This window comes from Canis lupus, chromosome 16 (assembly GCF_048164855.1).
Source record: "Canis lupus baileyi chromosome 16, mCanLup2.hap1, whole genome shotgun sequence".
Taxonomy (NCBI): domain Eukaryota; kingdom Metazoa; phylum Chordata; class Mammalia; order Carnivora; family Canidae; genus Canis; species Canis lupus.
Window position 1 is genome coordinate 19,534,089 of NC_132853.1, and position 15,949 is coordinate 19,550,037.

Genomic DNA, 15,949 nt, shown 5'->3' on the forward strand with positions numbered 1-15,949 from the left:
TAATCATTGTTCGGTACTTTCTGTTTCAGCTTACTAAAAAATTTGATTTCTCCTGAAGTGTAAGATAACTTAATGGAATACCATGCTTTGTTCACCCAGAAGTCCACTCAAGCAATAGACTTTTCATTGCATCCATAACTGGATGCTGACTAAAAGAGACCATTTTACTACTGGCAGAACCAGTTAGTAACTTCAGCAACTTTCAAGATTGTTCCTCTCTGTGAGTAAATGGTATGAAGGGTGGATGCAGGGAAGTTTAATGCACACACAGTGTCTGTTTTCATTCACCAGAGTTGAAATCCTTAATTACATCCAGTTTTACGCCAAGTGTAACACTCTTACAAACTCTTAGGCTTTTCTGATAACTTAGGGCACATCTTGCTAATGGATACACAAAATAAATTGAGATGAAGCACAGATGCTCATAGACAAGTTGAAAGCTGTGGCAACTTGGTGCTGAGTGTTGGCTCCTGGGGAAGGAAGTTGGCAGCCCCTCGCTGTTTGGGGGGTGTGCGCTGCCTCTGTAATGGCTCACTACAAAACAAACGCTGATTACAATATTCGCTTTTAGCTATTTTTCCTGTAAAAGCCAAAGCCTCTTTGGATTCCTTTCAGTTAGCAGAAATAGGTACTAATTTAGGTCTTTTGTTGAAAGCGAACTTTTGAAAAGCAGGAGTTACCTATAATGAGAAAATAATTCCCAGAATGGATATTCTCTTAACTTATGGTGAGAGAATTCTGAGAAAAAGCTAAATATTATGATTCTAAGTAAATGTCATTTTTCCCAGTAAATCTGCTTCTCCAAGTGGAAGTAGTTTACACCAATTTTTAAGGCTATAAATGATAATTATATACCATAATTGGAAAAAGTTGCATGAAACTGCATTTTAGTGATCTATTTGGTTACTAGTACTTTTGTATATAAAGTTTGAACCAAAGCCCCATGAGAAAAGAACTGTGTTGTCTTGTTTTGCTGCTAGTTTCTGATGCCTAGAATGGTATCTAGCATGTTAGATGTGCAATAATTCCTTGGATGGATGAATAAATGTCAGAGTAACTTAAGTTATGGTGTTGAATGCCCCAAATTCCTGGAATAAAATGCCATCTATGGTGGATTTAAATGGTTTTAAAGATATTAAAAAAAGTTGTTGGGCCTAGTCTACTCCAACCAAGAGTCTTAATTTTAAAAGAACTCTTTGGCCTAGGGGTGCCTGGGTGGCCCACTCGGTTAAGCGTTTGACTCGATCTCAACTTAGGTATTGATCTCAGGGTTGTGAGTTCAAGCCCCATGTTAAGTTCCATGCTGGATGTGGAGCCTAATTTTAAAATAAATAAATAAAAATAAAAGAATTCTTTGGCCTAGAAGGAGCCCTAAGAGATGAAGCCAATATATCTGTGTGGTTTTGTTTTTGTTTTTCCTTTTTGGTGCTTTGTTTCTTGATATATTCTGTAGTCAGATATGTGAAAAAATGTTAAGTGGGCTTACAGTTTTATTCTATAATTTTCTCTGCAGTTTCTTCTTTAATATTAATGCTTATTTCTAGTTAAGCTGATAACATTCTCCTTCCAAATGTTGCAGAGCTTTTAACCTCTCTGATTAGAACTTTTTCAGGAAGTAGCCTGCAAACAGAGAAATAAGTGAAATTTTAAGAGAATCTTTCTTAAAGAGATTTTTAATTCAGAATCTCTAATGTGAATTTTACCATTTTATTTAGCCAATTAACGTTTATTTTTTAAATCATTAGGTCTAAATTAAATGCCGGCTATTGATAAAAGAACTTTAAGTCAATTGAAGGATACACAGAGAAGTATTTATCAAGAAAAATTATGTAGACACATAGAAGTGTGTTTAGTGTGTGATCTACTTGTAATGAAATATCTTATGAAATTTATCAAAAGCTAGGAATTAACTGAAATGTAAATATTAAATATCCTCAAATTTACTTGGGGAGAACTTTTCTGTGATTTATAGCCAGAAATAGTAGATATGATTGTCTCAACATTTCTTGCTGTTTATTTAGTGCTTTGGCTTGAAAATGTGATAAAAATTAAAATCCAGAAATAGATTCATCCCTCAAAATTCAGTTGATTTCTAATTTTTTGTTGATTCCATTTGTGTTACATTTGATCATGTAATTTTATGTACAAGCCAACATTGTTTTTGTTGCTGTATGTAGTTGGTGCTGTGACTTGTTTGTGCTCATCTCTGTTCTGTAGGCAACTTGCCACTCCCTACTGAATAAAGCTACAGTAAAAGAAAAAAAGGAAAACAAAAAATCAGTAAGTTTGGAGAACTTTTTATTAGCTGTTTCTTTCAAAGCAAAACAAAAATCTTTTGCTGTTTGTTAAGAACATCTTCACTTAAGCCTATTTGACCTTCACTGTAAAATCATTCTACTAATTCTGGCACAAAATAGCTTTCATTTCAATTAACCCTGGAATTAAGTTACATCAAAACATTCTCTGTGTTCCTTTGGTTTGATTTATCCCAAAGGCATTTTGGGGATATTTGTTGCATTGGACATCCCTGGTCTAATTTTATTATTGTTCTGTTTAAAATTACAAATGAATGCAAAAGAAACTTAATTTCAAGGCCTTAGGAAATGCTGACTCTCTTCATTCTTGCTTCTTGTTGCAGGTAATGTGAGTGGTTTCTTTTCATAGAGGTGAAAGTTTTTCCTTTAGTATTAGAAGTATATGGAGGGAGAAAAAAGTATATGGTGGGAAAGTGTGTCACTTTCTAAATCTTACCTAAAAGTTTCATTTTTTACTCCTTATATTTTTATCTAGACAGTCTCAGCCAGAATCTAGATGTTTGTACTTAGATTATAAAAATCCTAACGGTAAACCTTTTACCTTAGAGAAAGTCATCATTAAACTATTGAGACTGAGAGTATAGTATTTTGAAATAAAGGAAAACTCAGTGAATCCATATTTTTAGAAAAACACCTCATTTTGCAAACATAGTAAGACTGTATTGCCTATTTCTGTGAACTTGCCCTAATTAAAAGGAAGAAAATTATGGTAGTCATAATTATTTTCTTCCCCATGAGTGGAATTTGGCCCAAATATGCATTCATTTTGAATTTGTCACTATCACTGTGACTTACCAGGCTGAGTATCATCTTTGTTCATATAATACAAATGATTTTAGAGAAAAATGTTAAAAAAAAAAAAAGAAAAAAAAAAGACCTTTAGGAGTCATGGAGGTAATTAACATACCAAGGTAAAACTTAGAATATAATATTCATTGGGTTTCATCTTTCATTTCTTGTCTAAGCTTTATACATAAGTTCTTGTTTAAATTCAGAACTAAATTAAAATTTAGATGCAATGTACATTCAAGATTTTGAGTATGTTAAATAAGTTTGGTCAGCTGTGAGCAAATGGACTGGATGGCTGTCTTGCTTAAAAACATTTCTTTCTAATGCTTCTAATTCTCAGCATATGTGGGTTTAACACATACACACCATCACTGTTGAAATTTACTATTTCTAACACTCTTGTTCAGTGTTTTACTAATGGCATTGTGTTAGTATATCACATAAATTAAAATTCCAGCTTTTTGTGTTTCTCTAAGCATGTTTTCTAGCCTCCTAACATTGCTTTATTTATTAAGATTTTGTCTAAAATTGTTCCTTGAAATGTTATTTTTACTAGTGTTATTTTCAGATTTTTTTTTCTTTTTTTTTTTTAAGTTTCTGGGTAACGCTGAGTTTTGGAATATATTTCTCAGCACAGGTGATATGAGGTCCTCCTGGAAACAAAGGGAAACTAATTGGTAATTTGAGCTATGTTTAGAACACATTCCAAAGTATGAAAACAATAGTCATCATAAATTTAAAACATTGGTTTATGGAGTTGTTGGCTTAAGAATCTAATGATCTTTTCTTTTAAAAAGCAAGCTCTTCATTGGAGTATATGTGTAATGGATTGGAATATGTAAAATGTAGAGAGAAGGTCCTGGCTCTTGGTATATTGGCTGTCTAGTCGTATTATAGATAATTCCATTTATTATACTCAACATATAATGTATAATTAGATCTTCTTTGAGAAGTTAGTTGTCTACCCAACTCAGGTAATCAAGCATATGTGGGGTAGTGATCCTCTTGCTGATGTAAAGTTTATGACTGCATTCATTTGACCATGTTGTTCAGATTTTACTAAGGGTTAACGAGTAGAGAGAACATTTGACTGATAACTGGTTTCAGCATACAGACTAGCCCAATTTTGACCTTTTATGCAGAATATGTTTGGGACCTAAATTAGATTTTTATAGATAAAAAAAAACACTTGAGTATGTATACTATGAGGTAAAATTACATTGATGTTCATTAGTGGTGAAAGAAAAAGAACTTTTTATAAATTGTCTCATGAAACTTGTTATACAGCATTTTTATTGATACTCATTATATTTTATCAGGTTTTAGTTCCAAAAATATACTATCATCAGTGAGATACATTATTATATGATCCCATAAGCAGTGTTTCTGAGGTGTGGGTACTTTGAGTTTTGACAAGAATTAATTTTGAAGATGTGGAGAATAGTAAAGGGGTAATACTTTTCAGAAGTTTGACAGTATTCTCCCTTTGGGAAATAATTCACCCAGATTTTCATTAAATTCTGAGAATGAATTATACCTAATTAAGTTGGGTATAAATGTGAGTCACACTATAAAACTATTTTGTTCTAGACAAAACTAGTAAGTAGCACCTTTCAGAAATGTGGATATAAGTTACTGCTTTTTAGGACATACTTCCCAGGCAGGTTAGTATTTCCAAATGATTCTTTGAAACCAAATTATGTCTTTTAGTTTTTCAAAAACTGTTTCAAGATTTTAATGGGTTAAGCTGAACATATGCTTATTCTTTTAAAACCATCTATTTGAAATTAAATATAAAGCAATTTTTAGTCCTCTTCTTGCTAATTCCCGGAAAGCTTTAAAATTTTGTAGATTTGAAAAAAAATAAAATTTTATAGATTTGTTGATAAGTTTCTTCTGTTTTAAGATTAAAATTTGGGAATTCTAAAAGAACCACTCGGTAGCAATGGTGTTCCTGGAACATTCTGAAGTTGTATGAATTTTGCGTAAATGTATACATTTCATTTTTCTGTTCCTACTTCCTAAAAGGTTAAATAGTGTACTACAGTGGTAAGAGACACTTGAATTTTCTTCTTAATTCTATTTCTAAAACTGTATTTCAGCTAAAAATAGTTCTCAAACACTATTTGGGTTTTAAAGCTATTCTAGTAAGGCTGCTATATTTAGCCAGCTTCCTCCTATTTAAGTGTAAGGTTGTCCTTCCTGCAGTAGCACTCAGAGGACTTTAAGACAAAGGAAGCTTCCTGAGCTGCGTATTATAAATGAAAGTAAGAATATATTAGTTACAACTCTGTCTGTTATCATCATTTACAAGGATATTCTTTGGCTTAAAAAATCATTCTCTGAAATCTTACATTTACTGATTCTCTATCAGGTACAGTAGAAAACTATTTAGAGTGAATGCAGTGAATGAGAAGACATTTAAAATGTATACCACATGAAACCCTAAAGGGGATAGAAAGAAATAAAATAATTCTTAATCTTCCCAGAGTTAATCTGGAGTCAGTGTGCCATGTGAATTCGTGACAAGAAGTATTACTTTATTAAAGCATTATAAAATAAACTAGAGTTATGTGAGATTCTGCACATGAATCCCATTTTCTCATTTTCCCCCAATATCCTCTGAAATGTGGTCTATCCCTAGAATCTTAGAATATTGCACAGAGCCCTGTGGCTTTGCTGCTGTGGCCATCAGTTGTAAGCAGCAGTTAGCTACACTAAGCAAGAGCAATTGTAGAGATTAAAATGTTATAAAAGTGTTCTTTAAAAATATATGTGTGTGTGTGTGTTATCTGTGAAAATATGTAAGTTTTAGAATAATCTAATTTTCATATGTTAACTTCAAACAGGAGTCACTGGAAAGAGCCGGTGGGAGCTGAGCCAGTGTCATAACATTTTTCCCAATCTAATGTGCCTATTACTTTACCTTCAAAGTAGAATGTTTATAAAAAGAGAGAAACAAAATCCATTTTAAATATTGGGCTCACATTGTTTTTCAGCGTGGGCAACCATTTCTTGTTTCCTTAACTTTTTTTATTTGACAGATTTATGCACTGAGGTACACAAAGGGGTTCTCTTTTCTGTTGGTGGGATCCTTTTTTCTTTTAGGTCCCTGAGAATTCCTGTTCCTCCATGATTTAAATAATAGGTCCTTATAAAGCATTCTGAGGAAGAAAAGAAACTGGCAATAATGTTACTTGTAAGTAAGTTTTTTCTCTTGATAGGAATCTAAAAAACTTACTTTTGTTTGTGGGTAGCAAACATTTTGCTCAAGATACTGGGTTGTACCAGGTATCCAACAAAATGTAAGTATTTACTATCAGAAATTGGATGTTGCTGGGTATGCTGTTGAAAACTTAGCTTTGCCTTGTGAGAGTTGACCACACTCTCATGTCTATTAATCTTAGTAAAATAGGATAATCTTTGTGTTAAAATTTGGTCTGCTTTTTAAATTAACAAACTTGCAATATAAACAACAATGATAAATTTAAGATCTTTTTTCAGGTCTCTCCTACACCAGTCATTCAGGAGATTTTTCTTTTTTTCTTAGATATCTTTATTGTGCTTTAAAAGGATGGAGGGCAGGAATTGAGGATAAATTTTATTTACTGATGTTTTGGGAGTAGGAAAAAATAGAAAGGTGTTGGTTACAAGAGTAATACTTCAGAGTTATTGTGCCAAAGTTTGACCCTTGAGCTTTTTCTTCCCATTTCCTTTTTAAATTCAAACTATATAGTCAATTTTGAACTCCTTGTTTTTAGGTGGTTAGCCAGCGTTTCCCTCAGAACAGCATCGGTGCAGTGGGAAGTGCCATGTTCCTCAGATTTATCAATCCTGCCATTGTCTCACCGTACGAAGCAGGGATTTTAGATAAAAAGCCACCACCTAGAATTGAAAGGGGCTTGAAGTTAATGTCAAAGGTGATCTACTTTTAAATTTCTCTTCCAACTAAATTTTCAGTTTTTTGTTTTTATTGTACTTCTTTTTGAATTGATTTTAAAAATTCCCCGTGGTTTTCACTTATATGTTTTATTTTACTTTTATTTGTTAAATTGCAAAGGAATTCATTAAACTGATACCTTATTATTATGGGAAAATAATCTTAGCGAAGATTATTTCTGAAGATAGATTTCTATGTGTTCATTCTGGAAATTCTGAAATGGCAACTATTTTTTTTTTATTAAAAGAGATGTTTAAAATGAAATTTTAGTATTTATCTTTATATGTGTAATACATGTATATGTATGTAATAGTTATATTTGGGAAAGAACAGCAACAACACCCAGTAGTTATAGAATGAATAATAATTTACTTTAATCACTAGTAGAAATTACATCAATGAGACAATTAGTACTTTTAAAGAGTATATGACTGTGTTCGTTTCATACAATGAATGATCTGGTTTATAACCCTTTTGTATTATTTAGATACTTCAGAGTATTGCCAATCATGTTCTTTTCACAAAAGAAGAGCATATGCGGCCTTTTAATGATTTTGTGAAGAGCAACTTTGATGCAGCACGGAGGTAGGATTGCTCTATTTGAATTAACTATTGTCAGTTTCATTTAAGTCTGCGTACTAGGTCTACATGAAGCTCTTGTGTAGGTTTTTACATCTTCCCTCTCTAGGTCAAGAGCAGAGTTAATCTTACTTTATTTTCCTGTAGGAGGCTATGGCACAGTAAATCCATATTCTTTATAATTTGGTAGTGATTTCCATATTTGAAAACCAGTAGAGATTTTTGACACATCTACTAAAATAAAGGATTTGAGGTTGCTACAATATGGAGGAAAAGAAGAAAAAGGTTCTATCTAGTAAAACCTAAAACCCGAATGGTACACATAATGCATAATAGTGTATAATGACAATTTTTTTTATGTTGAGTTGTTGGTTTATCTGTAGATAAGGACAATACTGTTTGCCTGTCTGAGTTGGCTTTAAGGAAACAAATGAGATAGTGTATGAGAAAGTGCTTTGAAAATGTAGGTTAAGGTCCAGAATTCTGCTTTTCATGTAGTGTGAAACTAATTGGTCTGACTCATAGTCTAAGCTAGACTTGTACATCTCTCTCTTCCAGTTTCTCATTATGGTTCATATCAACTTCTTTCTAGCTGGAGTTTAAAAGGTATATTGTTGGACTGTAAGCTGTTTTGAAGGAAAAAGTGAATATCAGCATAGGTTTCATGTTCTAGCAGATAGACTACCCATAGAAAGTTAAAAGAACAAAAAGTCTAACCCTGGCTCTGACCTAATAGGTTATATAGCTTTGGGGAGGTCTTTCTTTTGTTTCATCTTAGTCTCTGTTTCCTTATCTGTAAAGTACTGGCTTTGATCCAGAGTCTCATCCATCTAAATTTAGTTGTTGTCTGACTTCAAAACCTACTCTGAAACCAAAGCCAGGTATCTATCAGAAATGGAATGCCAAATTTCTTCTTGTCTCTTCTTGTTTTGTTTAATGACAGTCATGTGTGAATAATATCATAATCCTCCATACTTATAATCTCAGTTATTTTGCAAAGTTAGTTCATATAAATTTGTTTTTTTTTAATAAATTTGATTCAAACATAGATATGAGTGTATCTGGTTTTAAAAAATTCTAATGACTTTGTATTTTTAAAGGTTTTTCCTTGATATAGCATCTGATTGTCCTACAAGTGATACAGTAAATCATAGTCTTTCCTTCATCAGTGATGGCAATGTGCTTGCTTTACATCGTCTACTCTGGAACAATCAAGAGAAAATTGGCCAGTATCTTTCCAGCAACAGGTAGGATTTCCTGGTCATGGAAATTTTGAAAGCTCTTAATTTTAACTTATAAAAATTATTGGTCATGAGTAATGGTTGTGAATAATGCTTTTTTACTTTGCATCTGCTTAGAATAAGAATTATAGTTTGGAAAGAGAAATGTAGAATTCTAGACTCTTTTAAAAAATAAATAGGCAAAGATTGATTCATATTAAATGATCAACAAGCCTGCCTAGGTGCTACAGATTGTTTTTTAATGTTAAGCTGAAAAATCACAAATTAGCCATTCGGGTTTTTTTCTGGTTTGCATCCAACATGAACAACAAGATGTAGAGAAGTTTAAATTTACTAGAAGCTCAAGTGACTATTGGCATCTGAATCTGAAGAGCAGCTCATTCTTGGGAATTTAATAATTAAAATGTTGTCAGTGTCTGATTCTCATTGTAATACTATGAAGTATAAGCAAATAAAGCTTTATGTAGAAAACAGTAGGGCAGCCTCTGTGGCGCAGCGGTTTAGTGCTGCCTGCAGCCTGGGGTGTGATCCTGGAGGCCTGGGATTGAGTCCCACGTCGGGCTCCCTGCATGGAGCCTGCTTCTCCCTCTGCCTGTGTCTCTGCCTCTCTCTCTCTCTCTCTCTCTCTCTCTCTCTCTCTGTGTGTGTGTGTGTGTGTGTGTGTGTGTCTCTATGAATAAATAAATAAAAATCTTAAAAAAAAAAAAGAAAACAGTAATTAGGAAGTATTAACTTGGGTATTGTTTTATCAGCTGTTTTTAGTAAGTCTTTTGTAGCCTGAATCCCTTGCTGTCCTTTCTAGTTGTGTATGTTTTTTTTTTTTTTTTTTTTATTTTTTTATTTATGATAGTCTCACAGAGAGAGAGAGAGAGGCAGAGACACAGGCAGAGGGAGAAGCAGGCTCCATGCAGGGAGCCCGATGTGGGATTCGATCCCGGGTCTCCAGGATCGCGCCCTGGGCCAAAGGCAGGCGCCAAACCGCTGCGCCACCCAGGGATCCCCAGGTTTTATTTTATTTTTTTTTATTTTTATTTTTTTATTTATCTAGTTGTGTATGTTTATAAAGGGTCTAAATTCCTGTGCATGAGGAGTTCTCTTACAAATGTGAAATGAGTCCAGAAAATCCTAAATGCTAATGAAAATTATTTGCTCATTCATGAGAGTGGTAGAAGACCATGAATCTGAGACTAACTTATTAGGAGATGGTGGTTTAAGAGAGCATTTTAATCCTTCATGAATTGTTAATGGGTTAAAGTGACATGGGCATGGCTTATGGGTGCCCTGATGGAGAAAGATTGAAGATGCTTTATCTGCATCACACTAAAATAAATTGTGGAGCCTTTAAATGCAAGCATTCATTTCTCTTATGTAATTCACATACATATTCATGTAGTTTGAGGTTACAGGTTTTTTTTTAATTTCGTTGTTTTTTAAAAATATACATTCCAAACGTACAACAGAGTATAGACCATAATATAACATAGACCGTATCCATCATCTAGTTTTGACATTAGTATGCGGATTTCACTTCAGATCTCTATAACATTTTATTTATTTTTGGGAAAAGATATTACTTCCCTCTGTAACTGACTAAACAAGGAAATATGTATGTGTATACACACTCACACACACACACACAAATAACACAGTTTTGTGTGTTTTAAAATTTTACAGAATCTATATACTGAATATAATCTCTTCACACAGTATTCTGAGATTTATTATTTATTTAACTTATGTCAGTATTTTACTGGATGATTATATCAAAATTTATTTTCACATTTCCTAATTGATATTTGGTTTGTTTTTTGTTTTTCACTATTTTAAATAGTGATGTAATAAATATCCTTCATATTTGTTTCCTTGTGTATTACCTAAATATGTAATTGCTCGGTTTTGGGCTGCACACAGTGCCAACTTTACTAGATACTGCCATATTACTTTTTAAAAAGTACATGCTGATTTACATTCTGATCAGCACTGTGTGAGAATACCACTGTGTACATATCCTCACCCAAGTTCGCATTAGTAAACTTCATACTTTTTGCCGGTTTGACATTTGTGAAATAGTATTTTGTTATTCTTATGTAGTTTTAAATGCTTAATAGTTATTGAGAAATCCATATTTACACTGGTTAAGCAGAGATCTGATATCAGGGACAAATATATCCCATTTTGTAAAGAGTAGTTTCTCAAGAAGGATTCTTTTCACCCTGTGAAAAAGTGGATCACAATGTTATTTTTACTTGTTTAATGGTAATGGGTTAAGAATACTAGAAAAAGAATTTTTTTAATGTAAATTTGGTAGTTTGGGAAGTGGTCATGTACACTCAAAAACCCTTGAGGTCTTTTTGGTGCTGTTTACAAATCATCAAGAACCACCAGCTGACAGTAAGAAGAAAAGCAACCGGTGATAATCTAAAGCAATGTGTACTGCTAAATGTGAACTGCTACTTTTTTCTAACTAGTTTGCTGTATCTAGGGATCACAAAGCTGTTGGAAGACGACCTTTCGATAAGATGGCAACACTTCTTGCATACCTGGGTCCTCCAGAGCACAAACCTGTGGCAGATACACACTGGTCCAGCCTTAACCTTACCAGTTCAAAGTTTGAGGAATTTATGACTAGGTAAAGTACCATGTTAAAATAATAATTGCTTTCTTTTGGTTGAGGTGCAAGATTTACCACCAGGCCACTTGTTAGGTAGACTTGTATTTCTAATAGGAAAGATGTGCCTAATGACCTCATTGCCATATTTTGGGATCCCACTTTTTTTTTTTACCTTATATATTGTTGACATGTGCTTTGTTTTATATTTGATTTACTTATAAAAATAATAGTATCTTATTGAATGGTAATTTGTCATGTTGCTTTGAGGTAGTTTTGCACTTAATACTTAGAAGGGACAATGGATAATTATAGTTAAAGGAGATGCTATAGGTCAAAGTGAGTGACTAATTTGCCCAAGATTCCACCCTAATTCATAGATCCTGTGGCTAAAGTTCTGAACTCTTTCTGCCACACTGTGACATTTTTCAGAACGCTCCCAAAAGTTAATGCTCTTAACTTCTTTCATATTGAGACTCAGAAAATTCAGTGTATTTCAGTATTGCTATAAAATTTCTGTGGACATTTGTTTTGAATCTCACTTAGAAGGATATAGTTTGTGGGATCCCTGGGTGGCGCAGCGGTTTGGCCCAGGGCGCGATCCTGGAGACCCGGGATCGAGTCCCACGTCGCGCTCCCGGTGCATGGAGCCTGCTTCTCCCTCTGCCTCTCTCTCTCTCTCTCCCTCTCTCTCTTTGTGTGACTATCATAAATAAATAAAAATTAAAAAAAAAAAGAAGGATATAGTTTGTGAGGTAAAAGATCCTCATTGTTAGACATTCACTTTTATGATGTTACAGTGAAGGTAGTGTGCTGAATCCTTGAGTCTTTAAAGTACCTTTCCTCGTACTTTACGCTTAGTTACTTAGTGAGTGCTTCATTAGCAATTGTGGATGAAATGTTTTGTTCATAATATGTGCTAGAAACAAATAATAAAGCAGAATATGACATTCAGAAATTAATTCACGTTAGAGATTTGCATATAATTGCCTTGCACTATAAGTGCCTATTATTGATCATATTACATATAGGCCATAGTTGTGTGCATGTGACTCCAACTCTTTGATACCATTAACAGAATGTGAACACCTGGGTGCCTCAGTCAGTTAAGCGGCCAACTCTTAGTTTCAACTCAGGTCATGATCTTGGAGTCCTGAGATCAGGGCTGCATATAGGGCCCTACTCAGCACAGAGTCTGCTTGAGTTTCTCTCTCTTTCCCTCCACTCCTCCTACTTGTGCTCTCGCACTCTGTCTCTCTCTCTCTCTCTCAAAAAAGAAAAAAAATGTGTGAGTACATAACAATCTCCTTTCTAGCTTAATTTTTATCTTTAGCTGTATTATATTCATTTCCATGTAACATGTTTATTCCTAAGTGATTAGAGAAATATTTTTCACGCAAAATTTTCATATTACCTCAATGAAAATTACATAGTACAAAAATATAAAACTATTTTTTATTTGACATTACTGAGGAGAGCCAAGCCATTTTTCCACTTTTCTAAGAAAATCTATTTATTGCTCCTTACCTAAGACCCTAACTTCCCTTATAAAATAACCTGTGCTTTTGAAGACTAAATGACCTAATGTGTGTGAGACACCTAAAACAGTAAATGGTATATAGTGTTTAATGTTAAGTGTTATTTTTGTTCTTAGCTCCCACTGATGCTCTTTGAGACTCATTTTTGTTTTAAAGAAATGAAGGTAGCTTTATACTTTTCTCAGCTATAAAAATAAAATTGTTGAATTATTCAAAACTGAGAAATCTAAAGAGGAGAGTTAAAAAATTCTCATTTACTCTTCTTAAAGATATTCACCTCTTAGAAATAATGCAGTTGACATCTGACAGATAGCCACATAGTCATTTATCTATACATATGTGTACCTATTTCTCTTATCAAATGATATGTAGGTTGTTTCCATTAATATTAAACAAATGGTGACCTGGTACCAGCAGCATGATGGACTGAGATAATACAACCTATATACAATATATATATATATATTAACCTATATATATATATATATTAAGATTTTATTTAATTTATTCATGAGAGACACACAGAAAGAGAGGCAGAGACATAGAGGGAGAAGCAGGCTCTTTGCAGGGAGCCTGATGGGGGACTCAGTCCCCAACCCAGGATCATGCCCTGAGCTAAAGGCAAATGCTCAACTGTTAAGCATCCAGGTGTCCCAGGAACTATATTTTTAAATACTTTATTTTTTAAAATGCATAGCTAGAAGATAATTTCTGAGTACATTACCAATATATAGTTAGTACAGAGAGATAAAGAAGTGAAAAATAGGAAAGAAGTTACAAGATGCATATGACAGAATGAGAAGGTCCAACATGCGAAATAGGTGTCTCAGAAATGGAGCTTAGAGAGAATAGTGAAGAGGTAATATTTGAAGAGACAACGATGAACATGTCCCAGGGTTGGTGAATGAGATGAATCTTCAAATTAATTACACACACTGAGTGTTCAGCAGAATACGTAAAAATCAAATCATACTTTTTCAGAAATGTTTTAAAATACATACGGGAATTTAATACATGATAAAAAGTGGCATTCAGAACCAGGGAGACTAGAATGGACTTTTTTTAAGTTTTGGGATTTGCATTCATTCATTCATTCAAGTATAATTAACATATTACATCAGTTTCAGGTGTACAATGTAGTGATTCAGCAAATCTGTACATTACTCAGTGCTTATCACGATAAGTGTAGTCTTAATCCTCTTCACCTATTTTCTCCATTCCCCTACCCACCTCTCTTCCAGCAACCAGTTTGCTTTCTATATTTTTTTGTCCTTTTACTGTGTTCATTTGTTTTGTTTCTTAAATTCCACATATCAGTGAAATCATATGGTATTTGTCTTTCTCTGACTTATTTCCCTCTCTGGTTCTATCTGTGTGGTTCCAAATGGCAAGATTTCATTATTTTTTATGGCTGAGTAATAATACTCCATTCTGTGTATACACCAGTTCTTTTTTATCCATTCATCTATCAGTGGACGCTTGGGTTGCTTCCATACCTTGGCTATTGTAAATAATAAATAAACTAGGGGCACATATTATCTTTTCAAATTAGTGGTTGTTTTCTTTGGGTATCCAGTATTGGAATTATTGTATCATATGGTAATTCTATCTTTAATTTTTTGAAGAACTGCCATATTGTTTTCCACAGTAGCTACACCACTTTGCCCTCCCACCAATAGTGCACTAGGGTTCCGTTCTCTCCACATCCACGCCAACACTTGTTTCTTGTGCTTTTAATTTAATTTAATTATATTTTATTTTTTGTGTGTGTGCTTTTAATTTTAGCCATTGAATGGACTTTTAATAGATGGTGTTGGTACTACTGAGTGACCATCTGGAAAAAAGATGTTTATACCATTCATGAGGATAAATTCTCATGGAGAAGAAAACATGTACAAAGGAAGGCCTTTTTAATTATTCAAAATCATAAACCAATAAAAAAAGATTGATATACTGAACTCTTAAAAAACAAATAGATAAAAACCCAGTGGCTTCTAGAAAAAAATACCATGATAAAAAAAAAATCCTATAGTTAATATTACTGCCCAGTACTTTTCTTAGCCTAGTTTTAAGAACTACTCATTGTGTTTCAAAGAGTAACACCTTGAAATTTTGGGTATTTGTTGTAAAATTTCCCTTCAGAAAGTATTTTGCTTTTTAAATATTTTGTCCTTTTATATATTTTATTACAGTTCTAATCATGGGTTTTTAGAAATACTCAGTGGACAGTATAAAGCCTAATGAGTTACTCTGTTTTTGTTTTTTCTTGCAGGCATCAAGTACATGAAAAAGAAGAGTTCAAGGCTTTGAAAACATTAAGTATTTTCTACCAAGCAGGGACTTCCAAAGCTGGGAATCCTATATTTTATTATGTTGCACGGAGGTAAGAAATACTATGTTTTAGTTTCTCTTAACAGAGTTTAAAAGTAATAGCAAAGGTAGAGAGACAGCAAGTTTGATTTTTTTTTTCCCTTTTGACTATACTGGAATTGAAGACAAGTTTACCTGAAAGAATATAGCCAGATAAATAGCCATCCTGTCCCAAAGTGATGTGTGACATATTAGAAATTGCTTTTCAGGAGACCTGTTTCCTATTGGCTTTTCTTTCTTATGTCAGTTTTTTTTATACTTCCTACAATGGATTAATTACCAAGAATAAAAAATTACAAAATATCTTTTGTTTTTAGGTGTGTTCTGATTAAATAGTATCTACAACATGACAATCAGGAACATTTCTTTTTAAGCAGAAATAAAACTTTAATAAGAGTCTGTTTCTAAGAACTTTCAGTAATATGCTGTATATGACAACATCAGGGTGATTTAACAATTAATTCAGAGAAGTTGTGGGAAATTTCTAAAAAGGTGGCAGAGGTGTCAGCCTGGGAAAAAACATTTTTTCTTCATGGTGTCTTCAGTCCAGGCTAGTTCCTAGAAAACCT

At 33.3% G+C, this 15,949-nt stretch overlaps 1 protein-coding gene across 12 annotated transcripts in view; it reads left to right on the forward strand.

The window, feature by feature from the left end:
• NF1 (neurofibromin 1) overlaps positions 1-15,949 on the forward strand; it is a 274,270-nt gene that overhangs the window by 147,769 nt on the left and 110,552 nt on the right. For 10 of the 12 annotated variants that reach the window (XM_072779390.1, XM_072779394.1, XM_072779382.1 and 7 more), the window contains 6 exons: positions 2,218-2,280; positions 6,866-7,024; positions 7,532-7,629; positions 8,724-8,870; positions 11,347-11,493; positions 15,283-15,393. In XM_072779390.1, the coding sequence (XP_072635491.1) occupies positions 2,218-2,280; positions 6,866-7,024; positions 7,532-7,629; positions 8,724-8,870; positions 11,347-11,493; positions 15,283-15,393 (725 nt within the window). The remainder of the gene's footprint in view (positions 1-2,217; positions 2,281-6,865; positions 7,025-7,531; positions 7,630-8,723; positions 8,871-11,346; positions 11,494-15,282; positions 15,394-15,949) is intronic. The other 2 variants (XM_072779388.1, XM_072779391.1) reach the window with 1 other exon arrangement.